At 44.2% G+C, this 20,318-nt stretch overlaps 5 protein-coding genes across 5 annotated transcripts; all 5 read right to left on the bottom strand.

Annotated features, from left to right (window-relative positions):
• Positions 1-1,300: 1,300 nt before the first annotated feature.
• O0I10_011548 (uncharacterized protein) lies at positions 1,301-1,954 on the bottom strand (the record flags this gene model as incomplete). Its single annotated transcript, XM_058491513.1, has 1 exon — positions 1,301-1,954. The coding sequence occupies one exon, from the start codon at positions 1,952-1,954 to the stop codon at positions 1,301-1,303; it is 654 nt and encodes a 217-aa protein (XP_058337723.1).
• Positions 1,955-2,159: 205 nt separating this feature from the next.
• Positions 2,160-4,063, bottom strand: O0I10_011547 (uncharacterized protein; the record flags this gene model as incomplete). Its single annotated transcript, XM_058491512.1, has 2 exons — positions 2,160-3,412; positions 3,472-4,063. 2 exons carry the CDS (start codon positions 4,061-4,063, stop codon positions 2,160-2,162), a joined length of 1,845 nt encoding a protein of 614 aa, XP_058337722.1.
• Positions 4,064-4,788: 725 nt separating this feature from the next.
• On the bottom strand, positions 4,789-6,956 carry O0I10_011546 (uncharacterized protein; the record flags this gene model as incomplete). The annotated part of the gene is made up of 2 exons (XM_058491511.1): positions 4,789-6,146; positions 6,203-6,956. The coding sequence occupies 2 exons, from the start codon at positions 6,954-6,956 to the stop codon at positions 4,789-4,791; spliced, it is 2,112 nt and encodes a 703-aa protein (XP_058337721.1).
• Positions 6,957-13,735: 6,779 nt separating this feature from the next.
• Positions 13,736-14,208, bottom strand: O0I10_011545 (uncharacterized protein; the record flags this gene model as incomplete). Its single annotated transcript, XM_058491510.1, has 3 exons — positions 13,736-13,840; positions 13,907-14,115; positions 14,160-14,208. 3 exons carry the CDS (start codon positions 14,206-14,208, stop codon positions 13,736-13,738), a joined length of 363 nt encoding a protein of 120 aa, XP_058337720.1.
• A 482-nt stretch (positions 14,209-14,690) lies between these two features.
• On the bottom strand, positions 14,691-16,669 carry O0I10_011544 (uncharacterized protein; the record flags this gene model as incomplete). The annotated part of the gene is made up of 5 exons (XM_058491509.1): positions 14,691-14,700; positions 14,760-15,390; positions 15,454-15,546; positions 15,621-15,728; positions 15,793-16,669. The coding sequence occupies 5 exons, from the start codon at positions 16,667-16,669 to the stop codon at positions 14,691-14,693; spliced, it is 1,719 nt and encodes a 572-aa protein (XP_058337719.1).
• Between the last annotated feature and the right edge of the window lie 3,649 nt (positions 16,670-20,318).

Here is a 20,318-nt window from a genome sequence, read left to right as displayed (position 1 = left end):
CTTTTTATGTTCGCAGTGTGAACTTACTTCCCTATCTTATTAAAGCTTTTTGGTTTGCGAATGGCGACTCGCCAGCGATGGGGAGGAATGAGCAAGGGAATCTGTTCAAGGGTTTCCAACGTACAGAGAAAGAAGGGATCAGTAACGCCTTCAAATGTGTATGGCAAAAGGGAACAATGGCACTATGGATTGACGAGGTTGGAATGCTAAAACAAGAAGTTTTGAGGTTGGGCATCAACACACGATATGGAGGCTAGCAGCAAGCGCGTGATCAGTCATTCCAGTTATCCAAGATGCATCTATACAACGCAACAATGAATGAGAGTGGATGATTGGCGTATTCGCGTTGGGTCGAAAGAGGATAGTCAACAAGCACAGCCTTTGGATTTATTGTAACGGCATGGGTTACTTCGTGATCAACATTGAAGGTGGATGATGATTAGATATACAATGATGGAGCTACGTGGATGGACGCTATACAACAGACAATGGGATCCGCTTTATGGCCATCAACAAATCATCGTTTCCAGTGGAGGCAACAATTGCGAGAAGCTGTTGAGCAATGTGTGTATGATGTTCGTTTCGTTGGCGGGCATGTTTGGATCGTCTTTTCTTTCAACTGCGTCACGCACGAAGGGGTCAATGTGTTTACAGCAACTCGATTCGAGGTCTGATTTAGTCAGTGGCAACACGTCTTGTTATATGTACAGCATCAGTATTCAGCCCGCCTATATATAATTGGAAAAGCGAATGAGGTCTGAAGATCAACTACACTTATGCCCGAAGGCAACACTTTTTGGTCGTTATGGATATCCAATGTGCGATACATACAACGACTGGTACTATGACGTTATCCAACATTCGCAACGAATATCAATGGCAACATGGTGGCATCATCCTGAGGTTGTAATTCAATGCAAGGCAATCACTATATCGCTCTTGGTGCCGAGAGTACAGTTGGAGCTCATAACAGGATGCAAACGTGAGCCATATTGGTGACAGCAATGTTAATGGGTTTACTAGCGAGGCGGTCAAGGAATCTTAGTGTTCAACTGGAGCCATCAATGCATTCTTACTATAGCTCACATCCCAGAAACCAGTTGAAGATTATGCCATCCATTACACTAGCTCTGATATTTTGTGATTAAAAATGATACAGACTCCACCATCCTTTTTTTTTTGTGTAAGGCCCGTGGGCATTTACTGTAATACGACCTCGTATCGCAGAGTGACGTGGCCGTGGCAGATACAAAAAGTAATCAAATGAAAGAAAGTAAATGTCTATATATAAGGTAGCTAATTATACTGATAAAGAAGAATACAGATGGCTGGCATGTGCAGCCACGGCTATAGAGATAAAAGTGGTATTGTTGAAAATGAAAGCCCAATGGGCGCACCATATGGCTTGGAGAATGCATGAACAAAGGGTAGCTTGTTGTCGTTGTTGTTGAGCAGAACCAGGAAATTGGGCGGTACGAAGACATTGAAAAAGCGATGAGAGATCCGGATCCGCAAAGTGGATGGGTCTCCAGACCTGTTGCCAAACTTCGCCTTTTTTGGGGCATCCCATGAGAAAATGAAAATCGTCATCACACGTCGTTAAGCAAATACGGCAGAGATGAGAGGTGACAAAAGCAGGAGCGATGTGATGAACACGACTGGAAGTAGGAAGACGATCGTGAAGAAGGCGATACCAAACATTCCGTGCTGTATGATTCATAGATGTACGCCAAAATGTAGTCCATGACACAGAGGAGTTATCCGATGGATTGTCTGGAGCGATGAGCTTTCGGTATGTTTTTGAGCGCCACATGTTGCCATCCATTGCTTCAACAAAAGAACTTGTCAAGATGGATGTATCGGGCAAACGAGATGATGTGTGTACGTGTGTCGCTTGTGTATGGTCGCACAGGCGTGCAAAGTACGAGTGAAGCTTAAGGCGATCTTGATCCATGTGAGCTCGAAAACGTGATAAGAGGAGAGGATATTGACAACCATCTGCTCTGGTCTGTAGACTCCACCATCCTTTTGGTACGAATTATATGGATCAATGTGTACGAGTTCGTAAGGCTTCATATAAAGTATTATTTTGGGGTATATGGAGGGCAACGCTATCTCGATTTATTTGTGCAATGTCATGTGGTGGAAGGAAGTGGGAATTATCTCAGCATATGGTGGGGCTCTAACTCCTTTATACTGGGGAACTGCTTGCGAAGAATGTCAATAACCAAAGCGTCCAGGCTGTCGAATGGGATTTGTATATGGAGAAGCTGGGTCAATTCAATTAACGAAAGTGCAGCCATGGTCGATAGTCGACTTGCATCGATGATAAGAGACTCGAGAGTGTGCGCATGTTGTAAGCGAGCAAATACAGGATCTTCAATGCGCCGTCGTACAAAGCTGATTTTCAGTTGCTTTATTTTCATCACGTTGGTGGTAGCAATTGAGTCCATAATCAAGGGTAATAGTGAATCAAGCGACACAGCGATATGCAAGTCCTCCAGTAATGTCAATTGTGTGATAAGCGGTAAAAGTTGCTGAGCGCATTCCTCAGTCCATGGTGCTATCGCCAGCGACCGCAATGCCGAATAACCACCCCTTTCAATATGCGTATTGAGGAATCGTCTCAAAGCATCCACATTTTGGTCGTCTTCACCCATGATCACAGTTGTGTTGACAAGAGTAGTATAAGATGACATGAGGTCAAGTGATTCTTGCTCATCCCACTTTAGAAAAGGAGGAACCGATTTGATCGTCTCAAGGCAGGGCGAACGACGTACAATGCTGAGAAGAAAATCACGACCATCATCATCATATTGTGACTCAAATGACAAACGAATCAAATGCGAGAACGATGTATCGTGCGGCAGAGGCATGGCGTGATGAAAATTGGCATAGATATTCTCGCCAATATGTAGATATCTCAACGTCTTGGATGCATGCACCAAGTTTTCAATCATGTGCAACGGAACATCATCATCGCATTCGCTATGGAATGAAAACTCCTGGATGCCCTGTTCCAAGCTCGTATCCCATTCGTATGGCCATTCGATCACGTCATCATGCGGTGCGTTGTACTTGAGGTATTTTAGCGACGGGCAATAGCTGCTGACTCGCTTCAGGTAGTTGATGTCGCGGATGCCTTCAATGGAGAAAACAACGAGGCAAGGCAACTTGACAAGCAGTTCATCGATTTCATCTTCGTCATCTCGTAGTTGTAATACGCGTAGTTGATGATATTGCTTTGTAGTCGGTCCATTCAACACGCAACCACTCCACTTCAAGCTCACAAGGTTTGGACAACGTTCCATGACTTCATCCAGGTTGTAATTGTGTCTTACGGCAGAACATACGCCACGTGCACATGTCGTCTCATAGCCATGTATACAAGATGTCGTGTCAGTAGGTATATCTATGCAGCACCTTTGTATGAACAACGGCGTGTGTTGAAAAGCATAAAATGAAACTTACGAATGCAAAGATGCTTGAGATTGGCAAGATGTATCCCAAGTAATGCTGAAAATGATATGACATTGCCATGGATCGTCATTGTTCGAATACGAGAAGCATGTGAGGAGGTCGCCTTATCATGGTCAAGTATCTTTGTTGCTGGTAGCGAATACGACAAGAATGGTGTGGTTTCGAGAATTGTTTGGCGCCAATGCTTTGACACATATAAAAACGTAGGTGTCGTATCATCCTCCATGTTGGAAACGATTCCCCAAAGATAGTCGACAACGTGGATGGCAATATCGAAAGGAAGTCTGCTGATGAAGTCGATCTTCGTTATGCTGTCATTGAGTGTTGCCATTGATGCTGCCGATTCATCCATATTATCCCAAAGCCTCTTGACCTTGACAATCAAACGTTCATAAAAGGTAGCTGTTGACAATGCTGGAGCCATAGACTTCATTTCTTTTGCAAAAGACAGTGCTTCATCGACCTTTTTCATAGAAAGTAACCTTCCTAGCTCGGCACCCATAGGTCTCAAGAGTTCCTCATTGACATTCAGCGATTCGCCAACTTCATGATCTTGGCTCCGATTCCTCATGGGGTACTCCATTGCTGAATAAAAGGTGTTGTCTTCGCTGTTGTAGAAGTCGTTGTTGAAAGAGAAAGTGCGTAGAAAAGAGAGGGATCTGAATATGGCTATGGGAGCGGGAAAAGATGTCTCATGATTGAGTATGGAAATACAAGCGCTCTTGTGTCACGTGAATCTGCATGATTGGAAATCATCCTCCTTTGTGAATGGTACCTTGACTTTAGTTAATCCATTGCTCAATAAAAGCAGCCCATCGAAGAAATTGATCCAGTTTTCCTTTTTAGATTTCTACGTGAAGAAATGGTATAGATCAATAAAGCCATTTATTGAAAATACGGCAGCAACAGCTTCATGTGTTGAGCCTGCAAGGTAAGGATTATATTGCAGGGTTCATTGTTTGTGTAGTGAGAATAGAAGACGCGCCTTTTGCATATGCATTTGAAACCTTTATATGATCTCGTAGACTACGCACCTCTAATGACGAGCAGATACCATACACGATATCCTTACGCATCCTATGGGACCATGATGCAATCTCGGTGCTGTAGGTATGCCCAGGAATCGTGTCACCGTATACCTTATTGATACCGTCATCTTCTTAATAGACACGTTTACCGCATACCTATCTATGCAACTTCACATGGCATTGGTGGTATTATTCAAAGGTATATAGGTTCAGCTTTATTTAGCTAATCAAATATCTCCAAAGTGCCTCTGTTGAACTCTACTTAAAGGGGTTGCTCACGTTATATAGGAAAGCCACTAAATCTTCTCGACCGTGATTGTCCCAAATGAAAGCCGGCAGGACACTTCCTTTGCGTACATATTACCTTGAAGGATCCTTTTTCTAAAGCAGCAATATCGGACTCCACAAATTGATAAAGGTTGAGATGTAATGATTCAAGGGTTGTAACGTCAGTTGAAAACGAAGATGCGCCACCCCCTTTCATTTCAGCCGCAGTGATAATGATTCGTTTAAGATTGTGATGCACGCGCATTGGGATAAGGTCTTCATAAGTGACCATACTTTTGAGATGGCTTGTGAATGTGAGCTGTTCGAGAGCTGGGCATCCATCCTTAAGGTCTTCAATAAACTTCACTAGGATTGGGAAGACATTCTTTGTATCGGGACATAATTCAAGGCTGGAAAGCTGGGATAATTTCGGAAGATACGAAAGCCATGGTGAGCGATGTGAAAGAATGACTTTGATCTCTTGAAGCTTCGATCGATTGCCAATGTCCACGTGATGTTGCATAAACTCCTTTTCGCCATCACATCCTATACGGTCCGATTTCATACCAACCCTTTTGAGATGCGGGTGTGTGGGCTTCATAAGCTCTTCAAAGACACGTTCTTGAGCAGGACCAGCTACGGTCTCCACAGATTCCAATTGCGGCGCATGTTGTATCACCCACAAAACAAATGAGATAAACCTGGGATTGACGTTGGCAGGGTACCGGATCTCACGCAATTTGTTGAATGTCACTTGTTGAATGACGACTTGGTCTAGCAGCATCCCTCCAATTGTATTAAATCCTTTTCCATATTCGAAGTCCAAGATCTCAATCGTTTTGCTGTGATTCATCATATACCGGATGACATCATCCTCTTTGTAGGTGCCGGAACTGCTGGAAGTTGGAATGCACAATACGCGTATCCCGGTATCATGTTGCATGGGTTGAAAGTGAGGTTGATGGAACGAGGGCCTGGATAAGATGAGGTGCTGTAATAATCGGCAATGTTGGTCGATCGCTGGCAAGATATCTGATCCTGATACAGGAAACAACTTCAAAGCACGTAGTTGAGGAAAGGGTTTTAGGAGAGATGAAATGCTGCCTTGGTCTACTCTAGTGCTCTTTTTGGGTTGTGACACGTCCAACGTGGTAAGCTTGGGATAGGTCTTGGTAACAGAGGTCATGTCAATATCACAAGCCTCCACATGTATTGATACAAGGTTGGGGCATGCATCCAAAAGATCGCATAGGCGGAAAAAGGCTCGCGTTGGTGATCGGTAGTGCCCGTATTCAATACGCAGATCAGTCAATGTGCTGGCTACTGTGTGTAAAGCTGAAAATAAAAACTCTGGTCCATGTGAAATACATTCTAATACATATGATTAGACTTTTGCAGTACTCATCGAAATGATCACGATAACATACGATAGATTGTCAATTGCCTCAATGATTCGAATCTCCCACGGCTGATGATTTTGGACAACATTTCATTTCCAGGTTGTGCGACTGTCAATGCCCTTATAAAGGGTGCCAAATGGGATACGCGTTGATAGCCATCCTTTGGTAAAGCTTCATCTCCAGCTTCAAATTCCAAGCCATGCATCATCGCCATCCTTTGTCGCCATGTACGACACACATCAAAATAACTCCATCGTTTTCCAAGTTTGACTATCGTTCGTCCACACAATATCCTGGGAACAATGTTGTCGACTACTATCTCCAATGGCAGCTTGCTGACGAAATCAATACCCTTGTTCACCTTGTTGATTGCTGCTGCACGTGCTCTCACAAGTAGTTGACGTCGAGGACTCGTGCTGGGTACATGTTCCAATGCTGTATCATAAATCGTGATAGCTGACGTGTAGTGTCCACGAAGGGAATGAATAGAGCTCGCCAAGAGATAGCCGTATGCCGAAGAAGGTGCTAGTTGTGTCATAGCGATCGCGTCCTGCATGGCTAGATCGAGTCGTTCAGCTTTCACGAGTAGCGATGCTCTCTCATTAAGAGTCAACACGAGCTTGTCGATATAGTCATGAGCAGGGATTGTCAGGTCTTTCATCTTGTCGATATAATCTCTGGCATTGGTTGTCAGGTCTTTGATCTTGTCGTCTGTCGACGGGTTGCCATTGGCAACGGCAGATTGGGCAGGACACAGAATGTCGATTCGGGTCTCGAACATGGTGGTCGTGGGGGCTAAACAGCAACCCATACAATCACTCTGCCAACATTCAGTTTACATGTAGCTGCATTGTGTTACATAGGCTTCAGGCTTAGCAATCAATCATCATATACATGTATGCGTTTTTTCTTACACCTCCGGCTTAGCAATGAAGCATCGTATATATGTACTCTCTTTTTCTTATCACCTTGCTAGGCACTATGCTCTAATATTTGGAATTTGCCTATAAACCGATTTTTTGGATATATCAGCTTATACATCCAGGGTGATTTGAGTAAAGTAGAAGGGGTTACTATAACAATTGCTGCATGAGCTGCTGTGTAACCATGCTCGTCATCTCCGTCCATCATCTACTCAATAAAGCATTCAGCATGAAAGAGACAATTATCGTGAAGCTATACAGTTTAACGTGTACAAAAGGAATCCACATGCACATGCCATGAATCCAAAACGCCACAAGGTAGGATGCCTTCAATCTCTTTTAATTACTAACATTGCTTGAAACGTTCATGGCTAATTGATGCAAACATACTTTGGCCTCATGTGACATGATGATTGTGTTGTCTAAATGAGAGAAAGAGAGCCACATGTCTCAAGCAATTTATAAAAGGTCCCAATTAAAACCGAAAAAGTCATCACCATCATCGTCATCATCATCATCATCATCATCATCATCATCATCATCATCATCATCATCATCATCATCATCATCATCATCATCATCATCATCATCATCATCATCATCATCATCATCATCATCATCATCATCATCATCATCATCATCATCATCATCATCATCATCATCATCATCATCATCATCATTCATCAGGCTCCATCCGGTTCCATTGTAATATGAGCTCCTCATTTCGCTCAAAGTGTATGGTTTAATATTCTCCCAAAGGATTTTATTAATAGAATGGTCATTCTACTTGGAAAGTGCTGAGAGAAGGAAATGAGATGATAAGGTCACGTGAAAGCATTTGAGGCGTGTAAATTCTGACACAGCCCGCTCGCGTCGCTTGGCACATCTTTTTCTTGTCCCCAACTCAACTACAACACCTCCTCTTGCCCCTGTGCCTTGGGTATCGTGCAAGCGCACGTAAGGTATATACAACAAGCATACACAAGCACCCAGCGTACCAATCTCGCTTCTCCATCTAGTGCTGCCATTGTAAACAAAAAGTTTTCTGGAATGAGCCACCCGCTTGACGACATTGCTGTTACCAAGGTGCCGAGCTGTCTGGAACACTGAGGGACACCATATCAAGGAGAATGACCAGCTTCATGATTACTGAGAATTGGTGAGTTGAGTGGGAAGGGTGATGATGATGATGAACGAGCCTAACAAGGGGATCCTTTTTTTAGTGCGCAAGTGCATGCATGCTTTCAAGTGGGCAAGTCCATATCTATTTCAAGTGAGCAGCCTATTCAAGAGGACAAGCCCATGCGTATTTCAGAGAGCAAGCCCATATCTATTTCAAGCGAGCTAGTCCATGTCTTTTTCAAGCGAGGAAGTGTATATCTATTTCAAGAGGGCAACTACATACCTATTTCAAGCAAGCTCATCCATGCCTACTTCAAGCGAGGAAGTCTATGAATGTCTAAGGTGATCAAAGTGCAAGCCTATTACAAGAGGACAAGCCCATATCTATTTCAAGGAGCATCAACAAGGGCATCGGATATGCGTGTGTCTCCTTATCCCCATTCACGATTTCCAAAGATGGTCTATTACAGCCACTTGGTCTTTGCCATTGTGTTCGCCTCTCACATTCGGGATACCTTGAGGATTTCATATCATGGATCTGTTGGTTATTTCGGGATTGGTTATTATTCTCGGATTACGCTTCACGAATAAAGATCCCTTTTTGCGGCTCATCATCGGTGTACCCTGTGCGCACATGCCATGTAAACGTGGATGGTCATCATGCAGGTTGTGAGTTGGATTTAGATAAGGGTATATCATGGATGGATAAAAGGATATATGAGCCTTGACTTGCCATGATAAGCAAAACGTGGTTTGTGAGGTGGGGAACGTGTCAGGATCAAATCCGTAAATGCGCCTATCATGGCCTTGGATTAAACTTTGTACAGCCATATCATCATCCCATTGAAACTTCCCAAAGTAGCTTTGATCGCCATTCATAACTAGTACACGTTGCTTCATAATCATGTTAATAAAAGAGTCACCGTTAAAATGTATGTTTGACATGTTGAACAAGGAAAACGTAGGCATTGCATAATATAAGAGCATAATGGAGTTGTAATGCCTAACGCCTGTACACCTTCAAGCACATGAAATTATCAACTCGTCATGTTTTTTATTTCACCTACATCTTACTGTGCTCTTACGAATGACTAGTACCTTCGCTTGTGGGTGGTCAATAAAGTAGGCAAGAAAGGAAACTGTATCCGATCATCATCTTTTTGGATGCATGCTGTGTAACGAATGGCGATCCATTTCCAGAAAGAAAAAGGAATAACAATATGGGTCCAGGATGCAAAGAATGATTATTTGGCTGGATCATTACGTTATATGCATATAAAATTGTATCATGTTCATTTTAAACGATCACCATGTTCATCCTTATCAATTATACGCCACGTTTATTACAGGAGAAGCAAAGGCTACACTAAGCTAGCTAGCAAGACAACAACGCACATGTCCACCTTACATATCCATAGCATATCCATTGCATCCCCATCCAACGCGAATAGCTCCTTGAATTGCGTGCGTGCATACTTACAAAACCTGGCCCTCCTTAATCAAGCATATCCACAAGATCAGCAAACCAAACCTACCTCAGTTCTACAAAGCATCCTCACCAAGGAATATACAGCTTGGTTCCATGAGCCGTCAAACCCAGCATTGCTTCCAAAGGCATGCCGCAATCCATCAACATTCGACGCCAACAGCTGCTTGAGATTGAATCATAAAGTGCTTGGGTAATCCATGGCTTGTAGCTTGTGCGATTTGCCTGATGACTAACATGTTGAAACTTATATATCCAATCCAGTCTAATGGTTTTGCTGCTGTTGCTTGGAGATCTGACCATTCAAAAAGATGATGATTGATTATGATGAGCAGCTTGAACCATGCAATCGCTCTGCAAACCCTGGCAACTTTTACGCACACGATAATACACCTACCAGCATCTATAACCATGCACATATCCATTGGTTGCGTGGCAGAGCGTACATACTCCATAGCTGCGTTGGACACATTTGGACGAGTCAAGGTTCTCAAGTTGACTACATTGTGAAATCGCTGAAGCGATGCTCATTGTCAACGATCGGTTTTCAGTGGAGGTGTTGTTGTGAAATGTCAAAGTTGTGTAGCGTGGTATAAAAGAGGAAGTCGAAACAAAGCCCAAGGAAAAGGCGAAGAAGAGCAGTTGGCTTTAGTGATGACGTGTAACGAGAGACGAATGTTGACATGGTTGGGTTGGCAGATGGCGAACACGGAATGAGCAATGTGGAGAAGGAGTGAAAGTGAAGCTGTAAAGAGAGGCGTGTAGTATAAAGAGCAAGAAAGAGAAAGGGGTCATTTTTGATTGAGAGTCATTTGGCGGAAGAATTCTTATGCATGTGCGGGGGGTGACGATCACCTTACTCTTGCAAGGCTGCATGTTGATAGCAATTTCAAGCTTTATCAACGAAGATGCTCGATATGCGTGTGTCATATAGAGTGATTGATAGCTTTATTGAATAAATCTATGGCCTTTATTATGAACATGTCTCATTGTATTGCATTAACTATGTATGGGATAATCCAAAGTATCATCTTTTTGTAGATGTCTGAAAATGCGTTGTTGACCACCACCAATCAACGAGTGCCCCTCCCACCAGAGAGTAATTGCATGTTTGTGTGTTGATGAGAGCTCCAAATCTCATGTTGGCAATCCATCCTTTTCTCCAACGGTGTCTTTTGATGCCGCATTCACTATCATGTGACCCAAATATCAGCATCCACGTTGGCAAATTGCAATCCACACCAATCACACTTACAACTCCTCTGCCAATGCACATTTTCCATTGTCCCTTGTCCCGAGGGCTTGGTCATTCACAGAAGTAATTCCCATCTTGCTTCGAGTCTCGCGTGCTCCACATTGCCTCTTGTCATCAGTCATTGCACCTTGCTTCATTGTTGACTCGTGTAAAGTTCACAGCGTTGGAAAGAAGGTTTCATGTGCAGAACCTACGATGATGGTTATATTAGCAATGGGATAATAAATGGGTTGATTCGAACGTACGTACCCATTATCATGTGAAGCGGTTGAGTAATATTTGTCTTGAGGAAGTGTAGAGCTTTTGCTATCCAACACCGATACCAGCGTGATCCTAGTTCTCCTAGCACAGTTCTTGCAAGCCCCACATTTTTTTGTTTTTGGTTTTCTTCTAAAAGACTACAATGAGGACGTTGCATGAAGGAATGGTATTGGTATTCATATACATACTTTTTTTTGGGCTCTTTTGATCTTGATGTAATTGAATGCCAATTTGAATGATGGTCGAGATTGTTGAGCAGATTCAGCACGGCACCCAACGGCCAGGCGACTCTTAATCGGTGGTCGCACGGTGCCCTGTGACCCTGAACGACAAAGCGATGCATATCCTCCAGATTGGTCTTGATGCCATGGACATAGGTTTGTCGGCATGTTTGTTCTACAACATCTTATGTTAACACTTGCTTCATTTAGATCACCCAATCCACCAAGGAATACTTACTTTGATGTTTGTGTTTGTCTTTGATATTGCGCTGATTGAATGATTGAAGAAGTGAATGCGCATAAACGAGAGCCTTTGTTTGATTTGGTATGAGGTGCGTGGAATCTTGCAATTGCTGTACATAGGAAATCCAGAACCGATCGCCAGGACCAATGTGATATGGTAGGGGAATTCCATCATTGAATCTATCCAATGTCATTGTAAGTTCAATGGTTGCAAATCAGCCTTGGAATGGTATACATACGTTCTTCATGGCCGAGCTTTCATGTGCTAATGAATTTGGCTGCAATGTCGACCACGGTGGCTTGACAATGTACTTTGTGCCTTGTCATGTTGCCGATAATCATTCATGAAATTCGAATAATGGGAAAACGTCGAGAGACTACCAGTAGTTCTTGGATCGAGGTGCTCTTGTGTAGGAGGTCCATGGTTGAAATCCCAATGGCAATTCAGGTTGATGCTGTAAATGCTCTTGTACCGCCATACGCCCCATATTGTATATGAAAGGATGGTCTTCTTGTCAAAGTCTTGTATCGATGATGCTGAACTCCAATATAAAGCCCTTGTCATGTTATCATAGTTGCAATGTTTCGCCCATTTCAAAGCGTTGTGTTCTGAATCATGATCGTGCCACCGATAGAAAGAAGGTGATGTCCTGTTCATACGCCAACCGAATGTGTGCTGTATGTATTGATCATCACCAATATCCACCTCAAGGAATGCCAATAATGAATCGCCATGCCACCTCGATCAATTCAAAGATCTTGATGCTGTTCACCATTCTTCCCGAATGCTAATTGTAAAAGGTGCATACGCCACCACCGATTGAGACGTGAACGTAACCATGCTTTCGAAAGACATCGAAGCTCCAATAAGAGTTGGATTGTATCAATAGAACGCTCCATAAGGATGCTTGGGTCATGAGTAGATTACTCCACGAAAGCCGAGTAGGCATGTATCTCGAAGGGAACCATTTGTGTGCTTGCCATAATGCCAACCAATGAAGTAAACATGTGGCTGTGTCACCCATTTTTGCCCCAGGAATAGATTTTCCACCATTGCTGTCACAATATAAGGGCACGTTGTCCAGCGAATGCAGCCCATCATGAGCTTTGAATGCGCCACACGTCTCTATGGAGATGTGGGAGTTGATGCTTGAAGCAATCCTTTGCTGCTACGCGAATGCAATCACCATGCCAACCGATCTCTGAGTCTTCGATAGAAACGCGCCGTGATACGAAGCGTTGCTGATATCGTTGTCGATGGTTTTGAAAATGCCATGACAATGCATAGTAGTCCATTGTTGCTGTCATGCCCAATGTTTGATCCAATGGACGTCTGGTAACTCCACCTCCATCCAACAGCGTGAAAGAGAGCAACAGTGTCTTGAAAAGATGGCTCTCAGCTTAAATGTCAACGTGCGATTGTGTTGTTGCATTGACACTGCATGAATAAAAGCGAACATCGTACTCTTGCAGCTTGATTGCGTTGCGAAACACCGTGTACGAGAGCGCATGGCGCCATCCATAAAAAGAAGAGAACCCATACACGTGTCTCCATGACGATCGTTATCTCCAAAAGGAAATCGTGCTCATAAAGAGAAACGGGAGCCTGGTTCCATGGATCCATCGTAACAGACTTGCCACGATAATAACGGCACTCGCAAAAAGAAGAGTGCCCGCTTGTGTCTTGTCGCCATGGAAATCGAATACCCAGACGAGAACACCATCGGTAAAGAGAAACGGGAGCCTTGTGCCATGAACTCATCCCAATAGTTGGGCCACCATGATTCCGCCATCCTTAAAAGATGAAGACCCCCTTGTGTCTTTTCGGCATGGAAATGGTATATCCAAACGAGAACATCATGCATATAGAGGAAATGGAGCCTTGTGCCTTGAACCCATGATAATACTTGTACCACCAGAATACCGCCATCCATAGAAAGAAAAGAGAACCCTTGGGCCTTGTCGCCATGACAATCGGTTACGAAACGATAGCGCCATCAATAAAAAGAAAAGAGAACCCTTGGATGTGCCCAACAGTATCACCATAGGTTAAAGGTCCAATTCGGTAACGACACCAATAAAAAGAAAAGAGAACTCCTGTCCTCGAAAACAGCAGCCGCTGCCGATAGCATTCGCTCGAAAAGAGCCCAAGGCCTATTGCCAATAGATACATGCATTAGCATTTTGAAAAGAAGTACCCATTTTTTCTGGTATACATACCATGCCGCGTGACCAAAGCCTGTTCACAGGGACACCCCACAGAACCAGAAACAATATGTGGCATGTCATCCCAGGCACATCCAGCCCATGTGCGATGAATGAAAGAAATCGACATGCAGGTTTCTTTCCCTCCCACGGATCCTTCAGAGTCTTATCCTCTGCACCAAGGGCACCGGAACCAACGACGCCCAATCTCATCCAAGTCCAGCCTATGATGCCAATCATCCATGTCTTGATGTTCCTTTTCAAGTACCCACTTCAAAGATGATTGCCGCTTGTGCCAAAACATGATCATCCAACATGTAAAGGCGGTAGCACTATGCAGGGACACATCATGATAGCAATAACCATGATGGCCCCCACAACATGAAACGACATTGTGTGAGTAAAAGGATTACCAATCATAATGCAAAATACTTTGACGTACCTTCCATAAGCAAGTCCAATACCTCAGTGGGTAACATTGACAAATAGACCATGAGAGGACGTAGGAAAGCATGGACTTACTCATAGCTTGCTGGAACATGGGCAGAGATTGGACTTCTCGTTGGCTCTTACAGCACCCAAGGTAGCGTCATCGATGACCATCCAGATCCTCCCACCGCGAAACCTACATGCCGACTCTCTCACTCACCACACACGAGACTGAACGTACCTGAGAATCATCCATGCCTTGGATCTGGACTGCAGGGTATCCCATCCGTAACCAAAACATAGCCCCAAAACAGGGAGAGCACCAAAGCCAGTAGCGTCCAAAACGCAAGACACAGGGACAAAGGCAGCACTAACGACGCCTAAAATAGAAGGTAGTATAAGGGCTATTGTAATACATATGAGTGATGTAGCAACTTACCAGACAACTTCCCATTCCTGTTCATCGTCATTGTCATCTTCCTCTTCCTCCTCCTCAGCTACAGCATCCAGCTCACGCAACAATTGCGCAAGGGCAGCTGCGTCTTCAGGGCGCATTGTTGGCTGTGGCATGGGTGCTTGTTGTGCACCACGTGGTTGCGGACGTGGTGATGGTGGATGTGTCGTGTTGCGGATTGTGGTGGTGGTGGTAGCGGAAGAGATGGGAGTAGGTGTGAGGCGTGGTTGATTGGTGTTCATAAAGGGTCGAGGACCAAAAGCGAGTGTGGTGAGGGTCATAGGAGTGGCGGTATTAGTGGTGACAGTAGCAGTAGGATGGCGAGGCGGCGATGATGATGATGAGGTGGTATTCATAGGGGTGACATAACGAGTGCTGGTGGTAGGGATGGTGGCGGTAGTAGTGGTTGGCATAGCGAAAGAGGTAGTTGTTGGCATAGGGGCGGTGGTGGTGATGGTTGTTAAGGTGTTGCGGGTGTTCATGGTAGATGTGGCAGCCATAGCGGTAAGAACAGGAGAAAGGAATGTAGGGTCAACCTCCATTGGGATTGGCGTGGGTGATGGTGGAGGTGATGGTGGAGGTGTTGCGTGTTGAGAGGGAGGTTCATAAGGCATATCTAAGTAATTTCTATATGTTAGATATGTATGCAAACATAGGAGTAATATACCAATGTACTTACCCACATCAATGGGGTCGTCGTCATCGTCGTCGTCATCGAGAGAAAAAGGAGGGAAATCCAAGCCGGCGAACATGATGGAGATCACGTCGGGATCTAGAAAATACCATTCCATGTTAGTATATATATACCCCTTCATAACCATCCGATTGGGTGACAATAGCACTTACCAATCTCCATCACCTCAACAGGTTCCTCGTACCGGCGATCCAAAGGAGGTGCCATGTAGGCATCCTCGTCAAAATCATCACGCACGCTTAAGTGGTACATGAGGAATGCTATGTAAAAGTATATGTTAGTCGTTTGTATAAGAAACGAAACATGTTTATACGAAAGACATACCGAGTTCCTCATCATCCTCATCAACATCATCCTCGTCATCATCCTCATCATCACCATCCAAAGCAACATGGCCTTCATGAGCAGCAACATCAGCGACCACAGGACCAGGAACAACACCATCATGAGCACCAGCAGCAGCACCAGGAGCAAAGCCATCGTCGTCACGCAAAACGGGAACACCAACAGGGACAAAAGCAGCCTCAACGACATCACCAACAGAAACAGGAGCAGATTCAACACCAACAGAAACAGAGACACCTTCATCAGCAGCAACAACACCTTCAGCACCCTCAGCAGCAACTTCTTCAACACCAGAACGGGAAACACCATTAAAAGCAGCAACATCACCAGAAAGAGCAACACCACGAGAATCAGCAACACCACGAGTATCAGCGACAGCACCAGAGACAGCAACACCAGCAGAAGCAGTAACGCCTTCGTCATCAGAAACACCCACACGAGAAGAAACAACCACACCACGAGAGCCAACACCACCACGAGAAAGAGCAACATCAGAAGAACGAGCAACACCAGAAGAACGAGCAACACCAGAAGAACGAGCAACACCAGAAGAACGAGCAACACCGCGAGAAAGAGCAACACCAGCCAAACGAGGGCGAACAGACAAGTCCATGGTCAGGGTGGGACTTTCATCAACCACCCGACACACGCAACAACAATCACCGATAGCGACCAACGTCTCCAAGTAGCCAACAACAGGGCACCAAACCTGGTAGTAAAAAATGGCGAGACAAGACAACACCAAGAGAGGAAGGAAAAGTTCCAGCACCAGTAGGAAGGCGAGGTACAAAAGAGCAATTGGGATGAGCCAAGGAAATGCGAGAAAAACAGCACAAATAAGAGCACAGAGCAACATGGCAAAAGTGAACAAAAGTTGGAAAGAGAGGGGAGTTAATTCGTTGCGCTGGAAACGTCCAATTTAATACACGAGGCCACGCCACCCCATTTCACCCCATTGCACTAATGCATTGCCATGATCCTTCTCAATGGAGGTTCGAATCGGTAAACAAGTGTGTCTTTATTGTCTTTATATTGTGTGCTCATCAACTAGTATAGTTGTCATAGTGCCAAGGTGGTATTCTTAGGGGCCGTTGTGTTGTAGGCGCAGCAGGCCACCAGCGGCTATTCCCCCCCACACACAAATCCAAAGCTGGAGCCATTTGCCGCTTTCCTCTACACACTTTTACCACCAAACGCTATCGTGCTCACTCCACAAGTATACAAACAAGGTCTCTTGCGACACGATTCCTTTGCTACTAATTGAACTCTGCGCATTACGGTACGCCATGTCACCAATGGGGAGCAGCAATTCCGTTGACTTGTGCAACCTCATATGCGATAAAGCCTACAGTCAAACACGTAGACGTACTTCGTCGCTTGGTAACAAGCACGTTCTCTTGCTTTCTATTTGGAGTGTGGGTCATTTGAATAAGCAAAGGTAAAGCGTGTGTGGTTGTTGGCTTTGCCCTCTTTTCGTTAATACATCTTTGTTTTATAGTACTCCTCCACCAACATCAGCTCCAAATGGATGAAAATGTGGTATACAAGCAATGATCAAGGCAAGTATATTGAACGATGTGGCATTATTGGATCGCTTTATGGATAATGATGCTTGCTTGTGGGTTCTATACCATGTGAACCAAAAACCATAGAACACGGATTGCTCTTGTTAGTTGCTTGGACCAGCACGTTTCGGGAACCATTGGCATGAAAGGTTTGTATTCATATTGCTGCTCGTTGAGAAGGCTCAAGGCTACCACGTTGTTGACATCTTTTTGGTATACGGCATCCCTCCCCTTGTATGGAAAGGCCCCCACAATATCATGTATGGTCATCGTGATGAGAAACTTGCGTCAGCAGATGCGTCAAGCACAGTGAAGGAAACAAGCCAATCTCTGAATGAACCTTTCCCCACATGACGATTTGCTCGTTGTTTACACAAGGCACTAATGATCATCCTTCGCTCCAGTGGTATCCAATGGCAACCATCACACAACAACCCTTCCCTGCAAGCTGCTACAGTCCATTACGTGTTGTTATGAATAATAGAAATGCAGCATTTTATTTCGTTTTCTGTTTGCCCTGTGAATTAAAATATGGACATACCTTGCAATCAATACTTTGTGTTCTATCTGCTCCATGAGCAACTTTGAGTCCTACCATAGTCACGAATAATTCCTAATACCATGGAGGTTATGCAACATCCTCATCCCAGGTGGTCATAATGAACCTCATCAGCATGAAGCATGATGATGCTGTTGTATCCAATTACAAAAAGTTACTTGTTGAATAACGTGGGAAGGCCATTAGAGTAGATTCTTGCAAACCCACATGCTCATACAATTTTAGGATCGCGTTTAATCACCACCATTGTCGATCAGCTTTTGAGACAAAGCCGTTACCCTACTGAAATACCATATTTGGTGTAGGCCTGTGGCGCGGAATAATGAGTCTATCGCTGCCAGCCAAAGACTTATTTTTGGTCGTCGTCGAAAATAAAATTCAAGAGGTTGATCCTACCCGAGATTGGCTGGTGGTGAGAAACGCGAAATTTGGGATTGACCACCACATTCGTGAAACTTTTGCAGAAGGTACTTTAGACCAGGCAAGCAAGATTTTTCTAGTAAAGGGCCACATGGTTCATTGTGACGTTTTGAGTTATGGCTACTTGATGCTGTAAACATGATGCCATATGACCAGTGATCCTTGTTTATTGCTAAGTGGTTAGACATTGATAGGCAGAAAGAATCAGAAGGGCATGTTTGCATATCGCACATAGATACTCTGGTACTTGGGGTCAATAGGTGTTACTAATTTGCATTATTGAAGTACCTCACCAATTGCCAGCTCATGGCCACTTTCTCCCGACCCTGCCTGATTAGGAGATCCAGTGCATGTGAACGACGCACCTACTCCAGACATTCGGCTTCATAGTTCAGTTCCCTATATAGTATAGCATGCTCATCCATTGCCGTTCCAGTTCTCTCTTTTTTGCTTTCGTATAGAAACATGCAGCTCTGCTTCTCTAGCTCTATTACGTTGAAGCATGTTGAAAATGAACAAAGATCACTTTTCATAAAGCATCATGTTTGCAGCATTAACATGGCCATATCTCAAAATGTCACGATGTAACATATGGGCTTTTGCTAGAACAAAGATGGTCAGCGTGCATGAATGCACGTTGTGAGAATGTTTCAGGTTCGAGGTCAGTAATCTCAAATTGGGCAATGTCGCCACCAGTAAAGCTTGGATCGGATCAACCTCTTGGATTTTATTTTCAACGACGACTAAATAATTTTTTGGGCTGCTAGCGAGATTCGTAAATTTCAGATTTCCCATCGCGACCTTGAAGCTGCCATACAACCTGCTTTTGACTATTGCGTACAACGTTGTTCTAGTAAAGACCTCAATGCTTCATTGTCCCATTTTGAGTCACGGCTATGTTTATCCTGTAAACATGATACCAATATGAAGAGTGGTCTTTTTTCATCCTCAATCATCTAATTCATAATAGAGTGTAGGTTGCAGCTGGATATGTCTTGTAGCTACATGGACAAGATGGTGAGATCATGTGGATGTGCGATGAAAAGAACATGTGACGATAAACTAGTCGTCTGTAATGACGTTAAAACGCAGGTGTAGATAGGAAATCACGTGCTCGTGGTTACATATGGAAACCATCATTATTTATGCGATAGGCATTGGGCATAGCGAAGGTGCTCCTTTATTCTTTAAACCTTTTTTACATGCAATACCATTCAATCATGCTGCAATCCTCCTCTATGTGGTATAACGTATTCTATCCTCGGTGCAGGGATCTTGCTTTTATACGTTGTACCTTATATAGATGAGCGCCCCATCATTCATTCGGGCACCTCTTGAAGGGTAACAATAGTAAAACATGTTGCCATGGAAAAATTGGTTGCGTCGGCAGCGGGAGCGGTGTGTATGTTGCATTCATGTATGATTGGCAGTGGCTAATTTATTTCTATGCCCTTGTGTCAAAAGGGGTGCTTTGTCTACTCAGCTTCTCCTTGCTACTTCTTACCCAGACCTCACAACAAGCGCGATCGTGGTTCGACATGGGAGCCCCTCATTAGCCAACTTCATATGCGCAAGCGTGTCAATGAAGGTGAGCAACGTGTTGATAGGCTTGTCCTTGTTCGCTGTGTATACTGATATGGTTGCCTTTTCACACCTTTCTTTTTTCCGGAATGTCGACAATTTCAAGATTGAGGAGGAATGTGGAAAGAGATCCTGTTCAAGAAGGGCAAAGCGTGCACTGGTGATGGGGTAAGTAAGACGACTGGAAACGTGTGTCGCAAAGGGATTCATTGATGTGCTCTATAGGCGTGCTTCTTGTACTCAATAGCAGCAACCTTTATCCCACGATGGGTCACGTGATGCAAAAGCAATAACAGAGCATGGGAAGATGTTTCGACTTTTCGAGATGGTATGTACAAAGAGCAGTGGTACTGAAGGCAAGGGAGTGGATCATAGGAGGA

This window comes from Lichtheimia ornata (assembly GCF_029851405.1).
Source record: "Lichtheimia ornata isolate CBS 291.66 chromosome Unknown scaffold00093, whole genome shotgun sequence".
In the NCBI taxonomy this organism is placed as follows: Eukaryota; Fungi; Mucoromycota; class Mucoromycetes; order Mucorales; family Lichtheimiaceae; genus Lichtheimia; species Lichtheimia ornata.
This window is presented reverse-complemented; position numbering and strand designations above follow the sequence as displayed.